At 41.5% G+C, this 24,430-nt stretch overlaps 1 protein-coding gene across 2 annotated transcripts in view; it reads left to right on the forward strand.

The window, feature by feature from the left end:
• USH1C (USH1 protein network component harmonin) overlaps positions 1 to 24,430 on the forward strand; it is a 108,286-nt gene that overhangs the window by 74,679 nt on the left and 9,177 nt on the right. For both annotated transcript variants that reach the window (XM_075065120.1, XM_075065121.1), the window contains 3 exons: positions 19,505 to 19,546; positions 20,390 to 20,443; positions 22,665 to 22,764. In XM_075065120.1, coding sequence (XP_074921221.1) covers positions 19,505 to 19,546; positions 20,390 to 20,443; positions 22,665 to 22,764 — 196 coding nt within the window. The remainder of the gene's footprint in view (positions 1 to 19,504; positions 19,547 to 20,389; positions 20,444 to 22,664; positions 22,765 to 24,430) is intronic.

Below are 24,430 nucleotides of genomic sequence, written 5' to 3' on the forward strand. Positions count from 1 at the left end.
AGCTTGAAGTATGCATGTTGCATGTACAATATTTTTTCTGTGTATTTGTGTTTCTGTCAGGGAGACATACAACATAGTTACGATCCTATGTACTTTAAATGCAGTTTGGGATAGCGTCACAGCTGAAAAATATAGCTCAATATAAGCAGTCCTTGATTGTTTTATTGAAAGTATATGTAGACATTGGGTCATAATTAGAAGAGATATGTGTGCTAAGAAAGGATGTAACCCCCAATTTCCAGTAGAATGCAAGTATTATGTTAGTAGAAGCTATTTTTAAATTTCTTCCTATAATAAATTCACAAACTTCACAAACTGCTACCATAACATGGGTCTGTTGATTCCCCCTTTATGTTCCATGATACCATACAAACATATACACTGCATCTAGCAAATAACACTTGAAAAAGTATGTGTCCAGTTTGATAGACTGGCATATAGGGAAAAGTCTTTGGAGTCCATTTCTTAAAGGTTGTATTGGGCTTACCCATGCACTGTATACCACTGGAGTGGAGAATGTGTAGAAAGGAAAAAGACAATGGAGAATCTTTTCACCTTCCTGTGGGACAGCAGGACAGGATCCCTCTTTTATGCGCAGGAGTGAGATGGGAGAAGACCAAGCTGATGCATTGGCCCGTATAATATATCTGCAGGAAGCATGATCTGAGGGTTATGGGTGTATCTTGTCCACTAGGTGGGTTAATGCATATGCCACCCACAGCAGCACGTACCAGCTGGCAGATGTTCAGATACACATGGTTCCTTGTTTAGAGAAGCAGTAATTTTTACCTCCTTCTTGAGATGGCCATTGCACCTTTCGTCAATCCCACTTGTCTGATAGGGAATATACCAGTCTACATCCCCACTTCCCAATGCTGCACTGGCCAGGGCTAGATTTGTCGCCTGTGTGTAGAATAAGGACAAACTACAAAAAGATGCTTCAGGAAGGTGTGCCTTTAAAGAAAGAAACCACATATGAAACTATAGTATTTTGTAAACATAGGAAATTGAGTTTAACAGTGATCATAGTTTAATGGATATCAGGAACTTATTTGATTGGAAAATAGTTTCTCTATACTATGGCTATTAGATTAGACCAGTGGTGGGCAACCTGTGGTCCGCAGGCCGCACGCAGCCTAGCAGGGTAATCCACTGGCGGGCCACCAGACAGTTTGTTTACATTTGCACAGCTGCCCGTAGCTCCCAGTGGCCGTGGATTGCCATTTGTCTGGTAGCCTGCCAGAGGATGACCCTGATGGGCAGGTTCCCACCACTAGATTAGACTGTTTCACAAAGTTCAGTACAGCTGTCATGTTCATTTTCTCACAAGGGATGACATTCACTCCTGTGCAGAGGGCCAACACAAAGCTCAGGCAACACTAAACCTGAAATGGATAATGGGGAAGTTCATTATTGGTTTAAAAGTCCTTAGGTAGTTATTATCCCATGGTAACTAATCTAAAACTTCAGACTCATTTCCTGGTAAGCTGTAAAAAATGGACATTTTTGAAGATGTGAAAGGGACTTGCATAGCGAATATTTTAAAGTCATTTTAAGAGTCTGTAAGCTAGAACCAGAGATATTCCAAGATTCCTATATTTGAGAAAGATCTATCAGTGATAAGCAACTTGTGGTTCCAAGTATCAGACCAGTATCTCTTCATATCCCCTTGATGTCTTCAAATGTGAAAACACCACTAGTTCGTCATAGAAAGGATTAATAAAGGAAAAAGAAATTCACTTTGGTCTCTTCAAAATAGTGATGGTTCATACAGCTACTCATATTTCTAAGCGAGTGTGATAGAGAGCTATTTTTCAGAACACCTATTTGCCTGAAAACAGCTCATATTGGTTTTGATTCCAGGCTGGCCAGATCCAAGTTTCTTCCACTAGGCCACTCTGTAGAGCCAGGTTTCTGGAAATGAGTGAGACTGCTGGAGATATTATTCTGATCCAGAATAACTTCAGAGAGTAGAACTCTATGAACCCTCAGATTCTTCTGAGATCATTTAATCAATGTTAGCAATAGATTTTGTGTGGGTAAACACTACGCTACTCCAGGGAATTCCCTGGTGACTTTCAAAGACCTGACTCCAAAACTTTTCTCTAAATTCTAAAAAATACTCCTTTTTGCTATAAAAATGGGATTGTGTAACCAATTTCCTGGAAATTATTCCAATCATTTCCATAGTAACAGCTTGTACTACATGCATGATATCTGGAATACATCATGTTTCCTGTGAGAAATGTCAACTGGAGTGCTGGAGCTGAGTCAGAATCTAAACCCATAGGGCTCAGTCCTGAACTCTTTATTCAGACAAAACTCTCATTGACGTCAGTGGGAGTTTTGCCTGAGTAAGGAGTGTAGGATCAGGCACCTAATTTGTACATGTCAGATGATTAACTCTGAAATTCCTCAGAGTATCTACTGTATTTCATAGAGTAAAGGGACTAATACTGTGACTAACTCTTGATCTTAGCATTACTACTTTAGCTCTTAAATCAGTTCACTGCCTCTATGGGATAAGTGCCAAATGCAGGGATAAAATTTTCCATCATCCTTCTGAAGTAATGGTTTAAGGAAAAGAAGTCATTATTTGCATCTACCGGGAATTACATTATGTTTTGTCGTCTTATCATTATAGATCAGTTAATAAAACACTTCTGACAGCTTTTTGTTATGCTAGTGGCTATAAGATTTAGCAATGAAGTGATGTATATTGTGGTGCCCCTGCAATATGATTGGTTTGCAGAAATTGCATTATCTGTAATTTTCTTAAATTTAACCCTGATAGCAATTTCCTCCAAGCCCACCTACCCAGCGTCAGCCAGTGGTACCTATAGTCTCTAAGCCAGTCATGCTGCAGCCTGATCCTAATTTTATGGTCAGGCCAACAATCAAACCGGAGGCCCTGGTAAGCCTTTTCTAATATTCTTCATAGAGTGTGGTAAAGTTGTAGGAATTTTTCTTGTTGAATTGTCTTTAAAGGTTCAAAGTTTGTCCTTGTGTTCTCCTAACCATAAACCGTGTTGAATTGTTCTGAATAATCAGATGGTAAGTGTTAAAGGTCTCAGTGTGGCTTTGTGAATAACAGCAAGGAGTTTGGAGGGCGGGGGTTATATTTTTATTTCATAGATTGCTTTGATTTTATCATTTTTGTATTCATTCAAAAAGTCAAATTTGCTATGTGACAAGATTGCCAATGTTAATTTTTGCCTTTACAAGGAAACAAAAGTTATATGATTTATACACATTTCAAATTCTTCTGTTCCCAAGGAGAAGATGTACATTGTTAATATTAAATTGGACCATATAGTAGACTGGTGGTGTGCTTGTCCTGTTAAGTGTTACACAAGTAGATTTTTTTTCACATCTGTTTCCAGTGTATATAAAGATTTATTGTGCTCTGACCAAAATCTTAGACTAAAAGTGTTTGAGCTAAATCTTGCAGTGGTCCCTGGAATTTTGTTGTATTAGGGACTACAAGGTTTGGCCCTTTGAGAGCAGAAGAGATCATGAGTAATTTGGAAGGTAAGGACTCAATCTTGAAGTCTCTAATCTGGAAAAACTACCATTTAAGTCAATGGAAGTTCTGTCTGAGTGAGAATTGATGGCCCAGAACTGCGACCATTACTGGCAATTATTCATGAGAACAATCACATTGACTAAATTTCTTAAATGGATGCATAAGAATGGCCATTCTGGGTCAGCTCAAAGGTCCATCTACCCAGTATCCTGTCTTCCAACAGCAGCCAATGCCAGGTGCCCCAAAGGGAATGAACAGAACAGGCAATCATCAAGTGATCCATCCCCAGTTGCCCATTCCCAACTTCTGGCAAACAGAGGCTAGGGACACCATCCTTGCCCATCCTGGCTAATAGCCATTGATGGACCTTTTCTCCATGAACTTATCTAGTTCTTTTTTGAACCCTGTTATAGTCTTGGCCTTCACAACATCCTCTGGCAAAGGGTTCCACACGTTGACTGTGTATGGTGTGAAAAATACTTCCTTTTGTTTGTTTTAAACCTGCTGCATAATAATTTCATTTCCCTAGTTTTTGTATTATGAGGAGTAAATAACACATCCTTATTTACTTTCTCCACACCAGTCGTGAGTCTATAGACCTCTATCATATTCCTCCATTAGTTGTCTCTTTTCCAAGCTGAAAAGTCCCAGTCTTCTTAATCTCTCCTCATACGGAAGCTGTTCCGTACCCCTAATCATTTGTGTTGCCCTTTTCTGAACCTTCTCCTATTTTAATATATCTTTTTTTGAGGTGGGGCAACCACATCTGCATGTAATATTCAAGGTGTGGGCGTACCATGAATTTATATAGAGGCAATATGATATTTTCTGTCTTATTATCTATCCTTTTCTTAATGATTCCCATCATTCTGTTCGCTTTTTTGACTGCTGCTGCACATTGAGTGGATGTTTTCAGAGAATTATCCACAATGACTCCCAGATCTCTTTCTTGAGTGGTAACAGCTAATATAGACCCCATCGTTTTATATGTATAGTTTTATTTCAATTTTGTCTATTACCTCATGAGTGATACTAGTATGATAGGCCCTGATCCAATCCCCATTGAGATCAGTAGAAAGCCTCCTTAATGATGAAAAATAAATCACGTCGGCACTTAAAATTCTTGAATTTCAGAGTTGTGTTATGAACTCTAGACGCTAAAAATTAACTTGCATATTATCCGTAATTGCCATTTATTAAAATACTCAGAATGTTCTGCTTTAATAATGTAGTGATTCTTGTTCCTCTGTTTTCAACATTACAATTAAAACAGAGACAGTAGCTGTTTAAGGATCATTTTTTATCAAAAACACGTTCAGACCAGAACTGCTATGTTAAACAAATTCTCAAGCCACTATGTGCATAAGAGAGCTGATTTTTGCAAGATAAATATTAATTCCTGCCCATGCATCAAGCGGCAGGACCCTGATTATATAATGGTAAAAAGACTGCAAATATAGATATGCCATTCAATTGCATACATGGAAATTTCATTTTAGTTTAGATTATGTGAAATAACTAATAATTCAATAATTTACCAGCATCTCAAGCAATTTGACATTGCTCAGAAAAAAAGACCAAAATGATAATCCAGAGTTAATATAATTTAACATCTGGAAAAAAATATGACATGCATTGTAAAACTGTCTGTTTGCAAAAGCAGCACTGGTCTAAATTCAACATATTACATGTATATTGTAGCCAACTGCTTACAATTAGTCTTGAAGAATTGGAAACAAGATTCACCCTCAGAAGGAACTTTGTCATTACTTGTTATGCATGTACACATGTTTTCCAAATCACAAGGCTATTCAGGATTGTATTGGGCTCAGGAAAATGTAGTAACTACCATTGTAATCCTCATTTTGGACCAAAAATCTCCCAACTATTTCCAAAATTGGAATGCCAAAATTGAAAAAATACATGGGATGTATTTAAAACTGGCTTTACTGTAATCAGTGAACTAGAAATCTATGAGCAAGTTAAAATGTTCTTAGATTCAGAAGCACACTCCACAGTATTTGTATTGGGGTCTAACTGACCCGATGACCAAACACATTTTTTAAAATAGCTGCAAACTACACAGGTGTCGTGGTTTAACAGACCCCATTTTTAGACAATGAAAACAGACAGCAACAGCAACATTATAAAAGGCACAAACACAGCAAAGTGGCAGTAAATGGTTTACTACTTTGAACAAATGGAGCAATTAAGTTGAGATATATTCTGAATATACAAAATTTTTACATTTCGAACACTTTTTATGTGTTTCCTGCCTCGTCTCCAGAACAAATGTAGCATCTTCCCTGTTTCTTAGGCTCTGGATCAGTACCCAGCACACAAGATGCTACTTTCCTAGAAGCCTAAAGTAAGGCTGCTATATTCCTTTCCTGCACCAGTGGTTTCACCATTTCTGTGCCCAGGTCCCTGTGAAACATCCATCTCTTACTCAAACACTTATTATGCCAGGTGTGATTCAACAAAATCCAAGCAATATATGCATTCAGACATGCAAAGTGCATTTGCAATGCAACAGTAAGTCGTTGCCACAGCAACAGCATCTGTCAAGTATGGGCTTGCCAGAAAATAGTATCTGACAATTGTGGCTTCCCCAGAAACTTTCTGGCAAGTATAGGCCTCCCAGAAGATCATTGTGATGGGATTATCTTGAAAGAAACTCAATTTGCTGTACAATTGTGATGATATGTGATGGGAAACATTAACTGGGATCTCACAGACCCCCCAGACAGTTTTGGTGCATTTTTTTGAAAAATAAAAACCACTGAAACTGATTATTAAAATAATGCTGAAAGATTCATAGACTATCAGGATTGGAAAGGACCTCAGGAGGTCATCCAGTCCAACCCCCTGCTCAAAGCAGGACCAATCCCCAGACAGATTTTTGCCCCAAATCCCTAAATGGCCCCCTCAAGAATTGAACTCACAACCCTGGGTTTAGCAGGCCAAACCACTGAGCTATCCATCCCCACTATGAGTCATATAATCATATCACATAACTCCTGCCTCAACTTAAAAGCAATATAATGTTGGAATGCATAATTAAATTAGGGTCCAACAGATCCCAATATCTTTTGAGTAATTTTTTTCACTACACTAAAACCACAAGAAGTATGCAGACAAAACTAATGCTAGTAGGTTGCCCGCATCATAGTTTGAGAATACTTAAAGAAGAGGCAATGTTTTGCCTATTATCTTTTATTTAAATTTTTCTATGTGCTTGGGGGCCAAAAGACCCTCAAAGACTTTGGAAGTGTAGTACTTTCATTTTCCCCATTGATTAACATTGAGAGTTCTAACTGACCTCATTACTTTTTTAATGACTTTTTTGCTACACAAAATCCTACAAAAAGTGGAAACATGGTCAAATTGATGAGGAGTACAAAAGAACAGCACAAATATGTAGGGACAAAATCAGAAAGGCTAAGGCACCTGTCATAGTATCTTTCCCCAATCTGAACCTTAGAGTCCAAAAAATGAGGTACTACCATGAATTCCTCTAAGCTTAATTACCAGTTTAGATCTGATACTCTACCACCAATCAGGACTTTGAGTGCCTGATAAACTCTGGTCTCCCCAAAACCTTCCCTGGGGACCCCCAAGACCCAGACCCCCTGGATCTTAATACAAGGAAAGTAAGCTCTTTCCCTCACTAGTGCCTCTCCTAGGCCTTCCCTCTCTGGGTTACCCTGGAAGATCACTGGGATTCAACTCCTTGAATCTTAACACAACAGAGAACCACCCTCCCCGCCTTCCTTGTTCCTCCACCCAGTAGGCAATAAGATCAACTCCATAATAAAGCAAGAGGACATTTACCTTTCCCACCTCCCCTCTCCCCTCTCTCTCACGGAAGAAAGACAGAGATAAACACAGAGAGCAGAGTTTTTCCCCCCCTTTTCTCCTTTTTCCCACCATTTCCCTGGTGAGGCAGACTCCCTTCCTGTTGCCGTAAGCAGGGGAAAAAAGTTAATTCAGGGCCTTTACAGAAAAGTTTTTAATAAAAGAAAGAAAGAAAGAGAAACTCTTCGTAATTTTAAGATGTAATATATACAGGTCTTTCAGACTTATATGGAAACTGAAGAAAAAAAGCTCCTCCAAAGGAAATTACACAATTTAAAATACTTTCAGCAACTACACATTTGGAAATAAGAGAAAATAATTAAAAAGACTAACCTTGCCTTTCTACTTGTACTACAAAATTGAATAGAAGATTAGAGAGCCTGTAATACGTGTGGTCACTCTCAAAACCAGAGAGAGACTAGCAGACATTGAACAAAAGACACACCCAAAACTTCCCTCCACCCAGATTTGAAGTATCTTGTCCTCTGATTGGTCTCTGCGTCAGGTGTTGCAGCGTCACTGTTGTTAACCCTTTACAGGTCGAAAAGAGGACATAACCCTTAGCTATCGGTTTATGCCACGCCCCCGAAATCGCTAGACAGTGGGGACATCACTGGCCATGATTTTTCCTAGAACTTTAGAATAAACAGATTAAGACAACCATGCACCTTTACATATACTACTAAGTATGTAAACTACAATGACATTTATCCCATTTCGAAGGACACTTTTTAACCAATGGAGTTCTGGAAACTTTTACAAGCAGAGTGCATCAGCTACTTTGTTAGAAGCTTCCTGAAAATGTGTTGAATTCAAATCAAAATTTTGGAGAGCTAAACTCCATAGTAGAAGCAGTTTTCTGTTGTTTCCCTTGGCGGTATTGAAGCCACTTTTAGCGCAGGCGATGGCTCGGTTGTGTAGCTGGAACCGCCGTCCCCAAACGATGGGCGTAGCTTTTCCAGGGCGTACACAATGCGTAGCATTCCTTTTCACTGACGGGACCCAGTGACTTTCCCTCTCAGACAGTTTTCTTGCTGAAAAGACGACAGGAGGACGTTCGAATCCGGTCTTTTCCTGCATGAGAACTGTTCCTACACCACGCTCAGATGCATTCTGTGGTTACTAGAATGGCTTGTCAAAGTCCGGGACCCTTAGCACAGGGTCAGACATGAGCGTCGGCCTTAAATTACGGTAAAGGCCTTGCTGACACGCATCAGCTTCACTAACTGCATTTCAGCTGGGTCTTTTTGGTCAGGTCGGTTCAGTTGGTTGGCAGCGATTGCTGTAGTGTGGTACAAGTCACCTGTAGTTACCCGGCCAAGCCTAAGAAGGATTGGACCTGTTTCTTTGACTTTGCGGACAGGCCACTTTTGGATAGCCTCCACCTGGCCTGTAGGGGTTTTATGGTTCCTCGACCACTGGGTTCCCAGGTAAGTCACTTTGTTTTGGCCTATTTGACCACTTTTGGCCCTTAACAGTTAGTCCTGCCTGCCTGATGTGCTCAAAGACTTTTTTCCAGATGTTCTAGGTGTTTGGGCCATGAATCTAAAAAAATGTGCCACATTCATCGAGTAAGGCAATGCATATTCTCCCAGTCCTGCTAGTAGACCATTCTACAAGTCTTTAGGAACGGTGGCGCGGGTTTGCATTTCGCAGCCAAAAGGAAGCACATTAAATTCATACACCACTCGCATGGGTGATGAAGGCTGACCTTTCTTTGGCAGGTTCATCTAGCAGGGTACTTGCCAGTACCCCTTGGTTAAGGTCTATTGTAGAGATGAACTGGGGCACTCCCAACTGCTCAGATAGCTCATCGCTGTGCGTGCATTGATAGTTGTCAGGATGAGTTACCGCATTTTAGCTTTACGGTATTAGTCTACGCAAAAGCGTATCCCCATCTAGGTTTGGCGGTACCAGAACTACTGAGATGCCCATGCACTGGTAGATGAGCGTTTATACCCATTTGTAGCATTTCTGATCTCCGTTCTATAGCAGCTTGGCATGAGGAGACACCCAGTAGGGTGCGGGTTCAATTGGGTGGAGCATTACCTTATGTCTTAATGGAGTGGTATGCCCCGTTCAGTCCGTCCTGGAGTGGCTGGAAGAGCAAATGGGGCAAAGCTAGCGCTCAGCTCCTTGATTTGTGCTTCTGCAGACGTTCCAGGGTGGGGAGAGGTTCACCTCTTCCACGCCAGCCATAGCTTTTTTCCCTTCGTAGTAGACACCTTCAGGCCACTCAGCGTCATCTTTCTCCCTGGACTGAAACTGACAAACCTGTAAGTCTGTGGAATTAAAAGGCTTGAGAGAATTAACATTGGTACACTCTGGGCTTTAGGGAGGGAATTGGGAAAGCTATGAGGTAGGTTAACAGCTCCCAGGCGCTCTTGGACCGTAAAGGCCCTCCCCATGATGATCCATCTTATTGGCTTGTATGCGCCTTCAAGACCATAACCTGGTCTCCTACCTTGAAGGAAACGCTCTCTAGTATGTCTGATCATTACCAGGCCTTTTGCTCTTTTCTGAGCATACCTTAGGTTTTCTTTAGCAAGGGCTAAAGGAGTGTCGGAGTCTTTGTAGGTTGCTTACAAAGGTCCAGAATGTTTTAGTCCTGGAGAAGGGAGTAACCCCTCCCATTGCTTGCTTCACCAACTTAATGGCCCTTTAACCTCGTTGGCTACACAAGTTTCAAATGGTGATAATCTAAATGGGATGTGGTACAGCCTGTTAGGCCAAAAACAACTGCTGCGAACCACTAGGTCCCAGTCATCTGGAGTGTTCAGTGACGAAATTTACGTATCATTGGCCCCAAAGTTCCATTAAACCTTTTCACCAGACCCATTGGTTTGATGATGGTACGGCGGTGGCAACCAAGGTTCACCATGAGTTTCCCACAGTTCTTTCATGCCCCTACCCAGGAATTGTACCTGAATCGAAGGATTCAGAGGGCCAACCTACCTTGGCAAAAATGTCTGTTAGGGCCTGGCACACAGCTTTAGCCCTGGTGTTGCCTAGAGCTACTGCTTCCGGCCATCGGGTAGCAAAGTCCACGAAAGTCAGTACGTACTGCTTCCCTCTGGGTGTCTTTTGTGGGAAAGGACCCAGAATATCCACAGCTACTCGCTGAAATGGGACCTCAATTACGGGGAGTGGCTGGAGAGGGGCCTTGACCAGATCTTGGGGCTTTCCCACTCTTTGGCACATCTCACAAGACCGGACATACTTGGCAACATCCTTGCCCATCCCCTCCCAGTGGAAGAACAGCACAAATATGTAGGGACAAAATCAGAAAGGCTAAGGCACCAAATTAGTTATACCTGGCAAGGGACATAAAAGGCAAGAAGAGGAGGTTCTTTAAATATATTAGGAGCAAGAGAAAGATGAAGGAAAATGTAAGTCCTCTATTTAATGGGGGAGGGAGTGCTAATAATTCATGACATCAAAAAAGCTGAAAAGCTTAATGCATAGTTTGCCTCAGTCTTCACTAAAAAGGTTAATGATGACTCAACACAATGAGTAATGATACTCAACCACAATTAAATTAGACAACCACAGAGAAGGAATGCAAGCCAAAATAGGGAAAGTTAAAGAATATTTAAATAAGTTAGATATATTCAAGTCATAAGGTCCTGATGAAATTCATCATAGAGTATTTAAGGAAATAGGTAAAGCAGTCTCGGTGCCATTAGTAATTATCTTTGAGAACATAAGAACACCCATACTGGGCCAGACCAAAGGTCCTTTTAGCCCACTATCCTGTCTTCTGACAGTCGCCAATGCCAGGTGCCCCAGAGGAGATGAACAGGTAATCATCAAGTGATCCATTCCCTGTTGTTCATTCCCAGCTTCTAGCAAACAGAGGCTAGGGACACATCCCTGCCAATCCTGGCTAATAGCCATTGATGGACCTATCCTCTGTGAATTTATCTAGTTCTTTTCTGAACCCTGTTATAGGACTCGTGGAGGATGAGAGGAGTCCCAGAAGACTGGAGAAGGGCAAACATAGTACCTGTCTTTAAAAAGGGAAAGGAGGAGGACCCAGGGAATTATGGACCAGTCAGCCTAACCTCAATAACTGGAAAGATACTGGAGCAAATTATTAAACTATCCATTTGTAAGCACCTGGAGGATAATAGGGTTACAAGGAATAGTCAGTATGGATTTGTCAAGAATAAATCATGCTGAACCAACTTAATTTCCTTCATTGATAGGCTTACTGACCTAGTGAATCGGGGGAAGCAATAGATATGATATAGCTTGATTTTAATAAGGCTGTTGACAGAGTTCTGTGTGACATTCTCCTAAGCAAACTAAGGAAATGGGGTTTAGATGAAGTTACTATAAAGTGGATGCACAACTGCTTGAAAGACTGTTGTCCAAGAGTAGTTGCAATAGCTTGATGTCAAATTGGGAGGGTGTATCTAATGGGATCCCGCAAGTGTCAGTCCTGGGTCTGGTACTATTCACTATTTTCATTACTGACTTGGATAATGGAGTAGAGAGTATGCTTATAAAATGTACAGATGACACCAAGCTAGGTGGAGAGCAGGTTTAAAATTCAAAATGACATTGACAAATTGGAGAATTGGTCTGAATTCAACAAGATGAATTTCAATAAAGACAAGTGCAAAGTACCTCACTTAGTAAGGAAAACTTGAATGCACAGCCACTAAATGGGGAATAACTGTCTAGGTAGTAGTACTGCTGAAAAGGATCTGGAGGTTATAGTGGACCACAAACTGAATATGAGTCATCAGTGTGCTGCAGCTGCAAAAAAAGGCTAGTATGATTCTGGGATGTATTAACAGGAGTGTTGTATATAAGACACCTGAGGTAATTGTCCAGCTCTACTTGATGCTGGTGAGACCCCAGCTGGAGTACTGTGTCCAAGTCTAGGCACCACAGTTTAGGGAAGATGTGGACAATTTGGAAGGAGTTCAGAGGAGAGCGACAAAAATAAGAAAAGGTTTATGAGGAAAGGTTAAAAAAACTGGGCATGTTGAGTTTTGAAAAAAGAAGACTCGGGGGGGTCAACTCGATAAGAGTCTTCCAAAATATTAAAGCCTGTTATAAAGAAGACAGTGATCAATTGTTCTCCATGTCCACTGAAGGTAAGATAAGAAATAATGGGCTTAATCTGCAGCAAGGAGATTGAGGTTAGATGTTAGGAAAATCTTTGTAAAGTAGGTAAGCTCTGGAATTGGCTTCCAAGTGAGGTCATGGAGTCCCCATCATTGGAAGCTTTTAGGAAAAAAGTTGGACAAATATCTGTCAGAGATGGTCTAGGTTTACTTGGTCCTGGCACAATGCAAGGGGCTGAACTTAATGACTTCTCAAGGTCCCTTCCAGCCCTACATTTCTGTGATTCTCTGAAAAACCATAACAGGCACGATGAGAAAACCAATGTGGAAAGATGGACCTCGTCCTAGTCTGAGAATTCTTAATGTATGGAAAAGCACATATTTAACATGAAAATTTGTGTTTACATTTTTGTGCACATTGGAGTCAGATAGACCCTAAAACATTAGGAGGTTGAATCTCATTTAAGTGTTATGAACTAATACTCTGAAAGTGCTGCTAGACAATCAAATGGAGGCTTGACTTGCTCCTGTGAATAATCCCAGGCAAGTCAATGGGGCTCTCATTTAAGTTAAATGAGTAGCATTTGATCCTTAGTCAACAGAACTATTCCTCCAAAACAGACCTCAGAATTCCACAATCAAATTGAACTAATTTATCAAGCAGAGACATTTGAAGAATGCCTCCATCCAGGACCAAATCCTAGTGTCCTTACAGCTTACCCATTCCAATTCACCCTGCAAGATGGGGAGTAACCTGATGGGAAAGAGGAATCTTAAAATAACTCTCTTGTCATTCATCTGTACATTTTCAAAACATTGGCCAAGTTTTTTGCATTAAAGTTTCCATTGACTTGAGTGGGAATTGTATAACAGACTGAGCAGATCTCGCTTTGAAAATTGAGGGGTGAAATGAAGCCTGATAAACAAAATGATTTTAAGAAATCTCGTTAAATGGAAATGTGCATTAATTATCTAGGGCTTGATTCTTTCCCCCCAACCTCACATTCAGTAATACTTGACTCCATGATTACTCCCCACTGAAAGTACTCAATGGAATTAGTACTACTAAATGTCAGAGTGAACCAGGCCCTTTATAAGTAAGAAGGATGAAGAGAAATTAGATAGGTTGGTTGATTTTTATTTACAGAAAAAAATTAATGTCTGCTTTGGCACTATTCTTTCTTCTTCTTTTTAAAGTTCTTTTATTTTTTGCAGCCACAAGAGATGTTTAAAAGGATGGTGGTTTACAATTCATCATTTAGATCTAACAAAAAACAAGTAAAATAACACTTTCCCTCTTTGTTTGTGTGGTACTTTTTTTGTTTTGGCTGTTCATAGATGATAACTGTGTCTTTTTCTCTCGTCTTTTTTGTTGACCAACTTTTCAGATCAAAGATGCACTACTGCCCTAATGCATGGAAACTATTAGTCTTTATAATGTGTGCATGTGTTCACCTAAACAGATGCTAAACATAGAGAATGAGAAGAGAGTAGATACCATAGGACAAATTCTTTCTTCAGCTACTCACGTACTCACTGCTAATTTTAGAGTAGTTGGGCATCTATAACCAAGGTCAGAATATAAAAAAATAATCAATTGTCTGAGCAGTGCTGGTTGTTTCTCTTTGTTTCGCACTCTGCTTGTTGTGCCATCTGTTGTAATAGGTGTATTATTTTCCAGAGCAAATAACTAACTGGTATAGCATTATTATTGATTGACTAGTTTTTTTAACTGAAATCACAGGAACTGGGATGGAAAAGAGCTGTTAAATCGTCTAGTCCAACCCTTTTCCAATACAGGATTGGTCCCTATGATACTACTTCTAGTGCTTCTGTCCAGTTTCAAATAAACCAAGTGATGAGGTTCCCTTGGAAAGCTATTGTGTGGTGTAATACAGCTTGGTCACATTTCACAATGATAAAATAATACTGCTGGTCATTGCTTAACATGAGGGGGAAAAAAAATTCTTTGCTGTTAAATGTGCCAGGTCATGTACAAAGCACCTTTGCTATTGCCAGTTATGTTGGATTCATTACCATGTTCTATGGAACATCAGTAGAGCATGACCGTGCAATTGTTTGAATTCAGAGCCAGCAGTGAAGTGCAAATCATAACTGTTTTCTTTGATTTTATTAGTTTTGTGCCTTTCATGACATTTATTTTAACATGGGTTTTTTAAAAAGGGAAGAGTTTAATAGATTTTTTTTTTAAGAACAATCCAGTTTCAATGCAATATACTAGATATCGGGACACTAAAAATTATTGATGATGGAAAAATTTACGCTATACATAATATATTCTCAGATAAATGGAGACTTAGTATTGTATGCATTATATTCAGAGCTGCTGTGTTTTTGTAAGTGCTGTCAAATTAATAAACAATTTGAATAGCTGTGAAATGTGACAAATCCCTTCAGTCCACAGGCAGCAGGACAATCATGCACTGACAAACAAGATTAAATCTCTGGTTAAAATGCACTTTTCTGTTTTATTACTCCTGTCCAGATATGATATTGACTAGAAAAATGAAGAATGAATTAGAATTAAACAGCATATTCTTTGGGGGTGAACATGTTTTAATCATTAGTATTTTCCCTTGGGGTTGTGATAATCAGACTAGTAACACGTGAAACATTGGCCCAGATCCTGCAATTGGATCCATATGGATGGACCTCTGCAGCCATGCAGAGCACCAGTGACTTGAGTGGGGCTCCACAAGGTTGCAAAGATCTATTTGTAAAAATACAGTTTTGGATGAGCAAGGAATACTGGATTGGTCTCAGACAACAAGAAGTGGGATTCTGGAGCTGATTGCTACTGAATGATATTATAATCTGCTTGTATAACATTAGCATATTCAGAAAACCTACTCATTTATTTTTACTTCATTTTAGTTCTCCCTGGTTGTTTTGGCATTTTTTATTTATTTGTTGTTATTTTTTTAAATTGCTTGGTTGCTGCTAAATATGTAGGATGGGATTTCAGTGGCCAGCTCCCATCGGCTTAGCCCTTTTGCAACTTTTAACCTTATGCTTCATCTAGAAGTCTATGCAAATGGCTGCTTGGGCTACCAAATATACAGTATTACTGGAGTCTTTCTGTTCACAGTTACATGCGTTCAATCCCAAGAACCCAAAGTGGGGTTGCATGGTTAGTAAATGAACAGACTTTGACCACCTACCCTCCAGTAGAGCTGAGCAGCATTTTTGGACTAATAATTTATTCACTGAGAAACACAGTTTTGGGTCATCACAACTATTTGCAAATTGTGTCAAGTTTGCAGAATAGTTTTGAGCAAACCAAAAAAAGTCCAACTTGGTAATGTTGAAGTGAAACTTTTCATTTTGATTTTCAGGCGTTTTGATGAAAGAAAAGGAGGATTAGATTCAGCAAATGTGAGTGGTGGGAATGAATGATTATAAATTGCTGCTGTGAATAGCAGTGGATAGTCAACGGGCTAGGCAAAAAGAGTGAGAATAATTCTACAGGCTGGTAGTTAAGGGATTCACCTAGGCTGTGGGAGGCACAAGTTCAATTCCATGCTGCATTGACTCTTTAGTTCTTTCTGAAAAGTGGAAAAGTTTCAAGAGGAGAGATTGAGAAAGTCCATCCCAGAATATCCCATAGCCCAGTGGTGAGGGCACGGTCCTGTGGTGTGGAAGACCCAAGCTGAAATCCCTTCTCCACATCAGGTGTAGGGGGAGGGGGAGAATTGAATCCAAGTGTCCCACATATGAGGTGTGCCCCAGTCGCCAGGCCTATAAAGCAGGCACCACCACCACCTCCTTCTTCTTATCCAGCAAACTTGTGAATCTGCTCCTGCTTTTCTCTCTTTTTTGGTCAAAATGCCTGAAATTGAAACAATTGGTTTTGAATGAAGCATTTTGTTTTGACTTGAGGCATTTTTGACTTTTCAGCTGACCTAGAATTTTTGAAAAGTGTCTGTTTCAGTTGACCCAAAACAAAACTTTTAAAATATTTTTTGGAATTGCCTATGAACCAAAAAAACCTTCTAGTCCCATGAGAGGTGATGAGTCTTTTCCCCAGAGAGGTACTCCTGTAACCTAAGGGCAAGATTGGGCCTTTGGTTTCTTTTTCATCTGGTTTTGCCACGTGACTGAAATATTAGTCCTCTCCTGAATGTGCAGTGTTTAGAGCACTGAATACACTGTAAATGACTGTGGTGCCATTTTTCCTGGAAAGTTTTAATATATTTCAAAGAATGTATGGCATTTGTCTGCTTACTGGATCCAGATTGTGTTCTCTTTTTGTTCGAAGGTATCTACCTACCTACATATTTATGCTGTTGTTTAAAATATGTTTTCTCAAGAAATTTTTCTTCAGGGGCAACATCTGGTTTTCATGAAGTTGACCTTTGACTATGGAAGGTCAAGTGACTTGACCTTGGTTACATAATGAAGCAGTGGTTTGACCAAATTAGAACTCCTTGCTCAAAGGTGTTTGCTCCAACACTATGGTTGCCTAGACCAACCTTACCTCTTAAAATCAGATACATAAATGAACTATTTAAAATCAGTTGTTCACCTGGATCAGTTTGGTTTCCATTTTCATTGTAAAATTTACAATAATTAAAATATAATCATAATGTTAATTTATCTAGTATCTAACATGCTGTCTAGGTGTGTGAATACAATGTTAAGGGTGAAATCCTAGCTGCATTGAAATCTATGGCAAATCTCCCATTGACTTCAGTGGAGTCAGGATTTTATCTCCTAAGATTTTAATTGAACATGCTTAGTACTGAGTGAGCTGGCTAATTGTTAACTAAAAGATTTATCAAGACCTCCTCATAGCCCATTCACCAAAAAGGGTCTTGAACCCCTACACATCATTCTGTCAAGGAAAAGATATAATAATGGACAGGGTCTGAAGGGCTAACTCTCTCAGAGCAATGAGAGCAGAGTCAAGTGCTGGAATTGCAGCATGAGAAGCACTGGTGCCATGGGCTCTGTGTGAGAAGCATTGCTAAACAAGAGAGCGGTCGCACTAGCTGAGTCTGGAGTATTCTTCAGATGCAGCCCTGAGCATAGCATACTGCAGTAATTCACGCTGGGGGTGAAAAAGGCCTGTATGACTCGGGTAAAGTCAAAGGCGGCTCCGAGCCCCAGCACGCCAAGCGCGTACTTGGAGCGGCAAGCCGCAGCTTGGCACTCTGCTGGTCGCCGCGAGGGCGGCAGGCAGGCTGCCTTCAGCGGCTTGCCTGCGGAGGGTCCGCTGGTCCTGCGGCTTCAGTGGACCTCCTGCAGGCCCGCAGGCAAGCCGCCAAAGGCAGCCTGCCTGCCGTGCTTGGGGCGGCAAAATGCCTAGAGCCGCCCCTGGGTAAAGTCCATGCCCCAGAGGAAAGATCACAATTGTTTTGACAGATTCAGATGGACAAAAGCACTTTTAGTTACTGCTTCAACTTGGGCATTTAAGAGCAGCCGAGAAGACACACAACATAATGCTGTTGGGCACAACATAATGCTCCTCTGTTAATAAAAGGTGGAGAAACCTTTGCTTCTGCTAGACATTGGGATAACCAAGAGACTCTGTCACCTGTATTCAGTGAAACGGAGACCGAGTCTGAGGGTAGATGGAGAGGCCAAGCCAGACCCATGAGACTGACATTAAGCATGGCACCCCTGGCGTGTACCTAGTATCCCTTCACCTACCATGTCAATGATTGAAGGACCGAGACTCCCACAATCAATTTTTCTGTCCCCAAGTGTCCATAGCCCCAAATTATGGCAGCTTAAAGTGGCGACGGAAGTGTTGCTGCTGCCAGAGCTGGGTGCACAAGCAAGACTCTCTAAGCTGCAAAAGTTACCAATACAGCGACACCCCCCCTTCCAAACAGAATTAATGCCGAACTTTCATAAACCTCAAACCCCTATCCATGCTGCTTACCAGCAGCTCCCATAATACCCCAAAGAATGTCTCACCTTCTTGAGATGAGATAATCACAAACAACCACCTGCCCACACATGTTTCTTACCTGCCTAATGCTGTGCTTAACATAATGGGCTTGGGCCTGAAAGCTAAAAAGGCAGAGGATCCCTTAAAAATTTAAAATAAACCCATCTCAACATAACTCTTACTCCACCACCACATCCAACATAAAACAAACCCAGGACCAGACCCATCTCCAATCCCACAGCATCTTCCTCCATACTTTAACACCATCCCCACCAATGTATCATGCACGTAAAACCAAAAATTATCAAACATCTATTTCTATTAATAGTCCCAGTGACTTTAATGATGGTAGGGAAGAATGGAGTAGCTTTGTAAAGGACTCAGCCCCGTGCACACCGAGCCACTGTGACTGACAATAGAGCACCAGATTCTGCCACCCTTAGTCAGGCCAAGCAGTACCTTACTCTGTGAGCAGTCCCATCACGAATACTACTCAGTGAGAGCGAGGGAGGTAGAAAATGGCTCATAATGCTGACCATATGGGGCCAAATCCTGAGAGGTGCTGAGGGGTTGGTAAGCCCGCTCACCCCGCCAATTCCTATTATCTTCATCACCTCTCCAAATGTGGCCTATAATCTTACCAACTCAAATTGTCATCCTGAACACCCTCTTCTGGCCCTCAAACAAGCCCCTAACATCTCTGAGGCCATCATCAAAAGCAAGCTCTCCACAGACCAGGACACACCAACACAAGGCAGTACAAGACCTGCAAGAACAACAGATGCAAAACCTGCAGACATATCTCCATTGCTACAATGATCAACACCACCCACAGCGCACCTTTCAACATCCATGGTCCTACACGTGTGGTATACCTCACCCAGTGCATGAAATTCCCCAGTAACAACTGTGTGTGCAAAAAGATATTACCTCACCCACCTGGTCTAACATCCTATAATAAGGATATTAAATATCTATGTCAGGAGGAATATCAGCTACCTGCATGTCTTTCTCCATGTTACATTCTAACCATCTTTTGTAGTTTAGAGTAGTTTTCTCACTAGTAATTTTGGTGGAATTTTGTGTATGTGATCTGAATATAATTAAACACTTATTTATTTTCAGGGCTTCCAGAAGTATGTGGAAGATTTTGACCCCTATACAATGGTAAGGAGAAGATTTAATTATGCCAAAGAGGTTAAGATTAAATGATGTGGGGAAAGATAGGGTTACATACTATCCTTGTAAAAGTAGCAAAGAGTCCTGTGGCACCGTATAGACTAACAGATGTTTTGGAGCATGAGCTTTCATGGGTGAATACCCACTTCGTCGGATGCATGTAGTGGAAATTTCCAGGGAGAGGAGTATATATATACGCAAGCAAAAAGCAGGCTAGAGATAACGAAGTTAGTTCAATCAGGGAGGATGAGGCCCTCTTCTAGCAGCTGAGGTGTTAAAACCAAGGGAGGAGAAACTGGCTTTGGCTTGCCAACTACATGAATGGCTTGCCAACTACAAAACCAGTTTCTCCTCCCTTGGTTTTCACACCTCAGCTGCTAGAAGAGGGCCTCATCCTCCCTGATTGAACTAACCTCGTTATCTCTAGCCTGCTTCTTGCTTGCATTTATATACCTGCCCCTGGAAATTTCCACTACATGCATCCGACGAAGTGGGTATTCACCCACGAAAACTCATGCTCCAAAACGTCTGTTAGTCTATAAGGTGCCACAGGACTCTTTGCTACTTTTACAGATCCAGACTAACACGGCTACCCCTCTGACACTTGATACTATCCTTGGTTTGTGATGTGCCTGTAGAACTCCCTTTGAAACCAGAGGTAGTTCAGCTAAGGAAGCAGATTGTCCTCAATGGACTAGTGTTCTGTTCTTCCCAGAGCTTTGATTTAGAAGAGGTGCACACCTTCCCTTGTAGACTACGTGCTTCATCTGAATGATTTCATGCAGCTGCTTTGTAAAGGTGGAAATGACTAACTGATGTGTCCTTTGATAGTTTCCAGCAGATCAGATCATGGGAAAAGATGTGCGGCTGTTACATATTAAAAAGGTAACCCCTGTAATTGGGTTGAGACATTTTTTGGATCTGGTGAGCTCTTGATTTTTCAGAGCACATGGGGCACATAATTATATTGTTACTGTCTACCCTTGCTGAATCTCCTGCCCATCACAGCACTGGGACTCCCCTCTGACAAATGACAGGAGATTTGGGTGGTGAAGGGAGGGAAACACTAGTGCTTCCCCACTGCAACCTCCTCCTGCACCTGCTCTCTGCTAGCTCTCCCCACGCCCCATGACTTCCTCAATAGCATTATGTTTTCATGTTTCTCCAAAACCCTAGGACTCAGAGGGGTATACAGAACAAGCCCACACACAGGTCAGGGGACCCCTACAAGCCTAGTCTTTATTAAGGGCCCAATTCTGCCCAGTTCTGAGTGTACTCACCACGTAGTTGCTGCTCACCACCTTGCAGAGTCAAGCTCTGTGACTAATCCAGATGCTAACCATGTGTCATTTTTGACACAGAGTTGGTATGTTTCCCTAGCCCATCTTCGTGCACCCAGATGGTGAAATGAGAAGACTTGAGTGGAAAGAGCAAACAGTGGTCACAAAGTGATCACAAAGCAGCACACTTACTGTTGGAGACATGTACCTATGAAAAAAATGCTAAAACCAATGTGTGATACACAAAAGAACAGTGTGTACAAATGACAAAGTAGAAAGCAGTCAGTACTGATTCCAGCTCCCTCTTGCTAACACTAGGGAGAACATTTTCAAAAGTGAGTGAGTTTTGAAAATGGGACTTATGCATCTAAGTGACTTAGAAGCCTCTGAAACTTTTATTTCTGAGCTAACCAAAAGCATGGACCCCAGTTTGGTAAGTTACTTAAGTATATGCCTAATTTTAAGCACGACTAGTTCCGTTGACTTGGAACTACACTTGTGCTTATAGTTAGGTGCATGCTGAAGGATGTTCCTTGCTGAATCAGAGCCATAAGGAGGCTGAAAACTCAAATTCCGCAAGCCACACTCCCATTCCTGTGCCCTCACTTTACATTTCATACCAGATGAATTCTTAATCAGGGAAAACATTAGTTTCCTTAACTCTTATTCAGTAGACATTAATGGTAATGTCTAGACAATGTAATTATAGGATCTTAGGCCCAGTCTACACTAGAATTAGGTCGGCGTAAGGAGGCTTACGTCGACCTGACTCTCTAAGTGTCTACACTACAATGTTCCTCCCACCAATTTAATTCACCTGCTATGCCAACCTGATAACTCCATGAGAGGTGTAGTGCTTAGGTGATATAGTTACATCGATGCTGCCTTTGATGGCAGGGCTCCAGCTGTCAGTGTCCCACAGTGCCCCATGTCAGTCAGTGCAAGCGCTCTTGGTGACGTGCACCACCAATAGAAGGAGCAGAGTATGAACATGAACAGCCATTTGAATTATTGTGCTCAACCTAAGTCGAATTAATTGTGTGGTATGGACATGCCCTTAGATAGCAGTGGGGTTGGCATACTATAAAATCTATGAATCACTGCAGGTTTGCATCTCCTTCTCACAGCTACCTCTTCTTCCCACTTCAAAACTTCATGTTTTTTACACTTCATGTAAAAAGTCACCACAGTATTTAATGCTAACAAAAATAAATCTGAATTTGTTGATTATTTAGTTGTAACACTAGATTTTAAGTCAATCTAGGTAACTTGCACAGTTCAAACTCTCTAAAAAGACAAACTATTTTTTTCCTGATTTTCTACTTTTGCTAAAAGCATGTTCAAATTGTAATGAATCGTACATTTTTATTTCAATAATGTGACATTGTTTTGTTTTATTGCTGTTATTTCACCATTTCAGCATAACAGTGGTCATTCTTGGACCTCTTCGATTGAAATAACATGGAAGAATTATGTCCATTATCTTATATGAACTAGTTTGATGCTGACCAAAATTATCAAAAGAGATCAAGTGATTTTGGGTGCCGAACTTCAGAAACCTTAAAGAGGCCTGAGTTTCCAAAGATGCTTAGAATCAAGCCTTTCCTATATGTCTCAAAGTGCCCACACGAAGAATGAGACACTCAAAATCACTGAGCACTTATTAAAACCTTGATCACTGATACTACCACAGAATACACCACAGACCTGATCCTGCAACTATTATGTGTATAGTCCTATTCACTGTAAGGGTGGAAGGATCAGGCCCCTACTGATTGTAGCGTCTGTCTGTAGCATATTCTGAACTAAAACGTTTTCTTTAATAGGAAGGACCATTAGATCTTGCAGTAGAGGGAGGCATTGATTCCCCAATTGGAAAAATAGTAGTGTCTGCTATCTATGAGGGTGGTGCCGCAGACAAACACGGTGAGTACCCTGGGGAAAGTCAGCAGGATTTTGAACCTGGTTCTAAAGCACTTCATCTGTTAGCCTCCCAAATTTACGCTTTCTTCCTGACTGGCTGATGCCTGTAAGCACCAGAGAAATATCTGAGGCAGATTAAGTCCCCAAGAGTTTCATGTTCAGAGCCGCTTCAGAACTAGGCCCTTCATTTGGGAGTTGGTGTGGCTTACACTAAAAAAGAATTGGAATTGGCCAGATTTTCTGGCAGGTTTCTATTAAATATAAAGAAAAAGCCACAGCTGTTGTCATGTTAGCAGCAGCAGCCTAAGGCCAGTAATTGGGAAGAGGAGAAAGATGGAGAGCTACTTCATTATTAACAGCCCAGTTCTGTCACCCTTGCAGTGTAAGTCATCACCATTCAAATCAAGGGTGACAGAGTCTGGCCCCAGATGATTATTTCGAGAATGATGTTAATGCGAGTTCTTTGTGCAAAGGGCCTACAAGACAGACAAAGACTAACCGAAAAATATTGTCATCCCCATTTTAGAGAATGGGGACTGAAGCACAGAACAATTGTGACTTACCCAGCATCACACAGGAAGTCTGTGGCCTTAGTTACCATATGGTGGGCTGGGTGCATGGCAGTGGCAGATCATTGCTGGGAGAGCTCCTTGGGTGGGAAGTTAAATTTACAAAACCTCTGGGGTTTTTGTGTTTTGTTTTTTTTTAACTCTTGTGAGGATCAGAGAACAGGGCAGTTCAGAGATAACACTTAGGACTTGTCTTCACTATCATGCTGCAGCGGCACTGATGTAGCACATTTGGGAAAGATGCGCTATGTCAGCGGGAGAGCGCTCTCTCATTGACGTAATTACTCCACTTTAGTGAGAGGCGGAAGCGATGTTGGCGGGAGAGCATCTCCCACCAACATAGCGCAATGTAGACACCACTTTATGTCAATGTAACTTATATCATGTGAGTGGGGGGGTCACACCACTGAGCGACATCTATTACAGCAACTTAAGCAGTAGTGTAGACAAGCCCTTAGTCTTCTATTCCATATGTAATTCACTCTCTAGTTTCTACGGATGCCCCGGATCCTGCAAAACAATCCTGCAGGCATGAGAATCTAGGTGTAAATGAGGGGGAAATGTAGCTAAGTACCTAATACCTTTGGCTTCCCTGTTTAAGAGAGTTCACTGTCAGCAAGTTTCAAAGCCACTGTGGTGGCTAGGAACCCATTTCCATAGTTAAGGACCTACTTGGCATCTGTACCTTTGAAACTTTCCCCCTTAATATTACCATAGTGCAGGGCCGGCGCTACCATTTAGGCAGCCTAGGCAATCACCTAGGGTGCCAGGATTATTCGGGGGGTGGCATTTTGTGGGGGGGCGGCCGCAGGCATGCCTGCGGAGGGTCCAATGGTCTGTGGCTCCGGTGGAGCTGCTGCAGTCATGCCTGCGGATGGTCAGCTGCTCGCGCGGCTCTGGTGAACCACCCGCAGGCATGCCTGCGGCAGCTTCACCAAAGCCACGGGATCAGCGCGAGGGGCAGCAAAATGGCCGAGTGCCTAGGGCGCGAGAAACTCTGGCGCTGGTCCTGCCATAGTGTATTCATTACCAGAGACTGATTAGCCCTTATTGGCCACAACCAACAGAAGAATGTTATGCTCACTGCCCCAGCACCTAAA

Source organism: Chelonoidis abingdonii, chromosome 4, assembly GCF_003597395.2.
Source record: "Chelonoidis abingdonii isolate Lonesome George chromosome 4, CheloAbing_2.0, whole genome shotgun sequence".
In the NCBI taxonomy this organism is placed as follows: domain Eukaryota; kingdom Metazoa; phylum Chordata; order Testudines; family Testudinidae; genus Chelonoidis; species Chelonoidis abingdonii.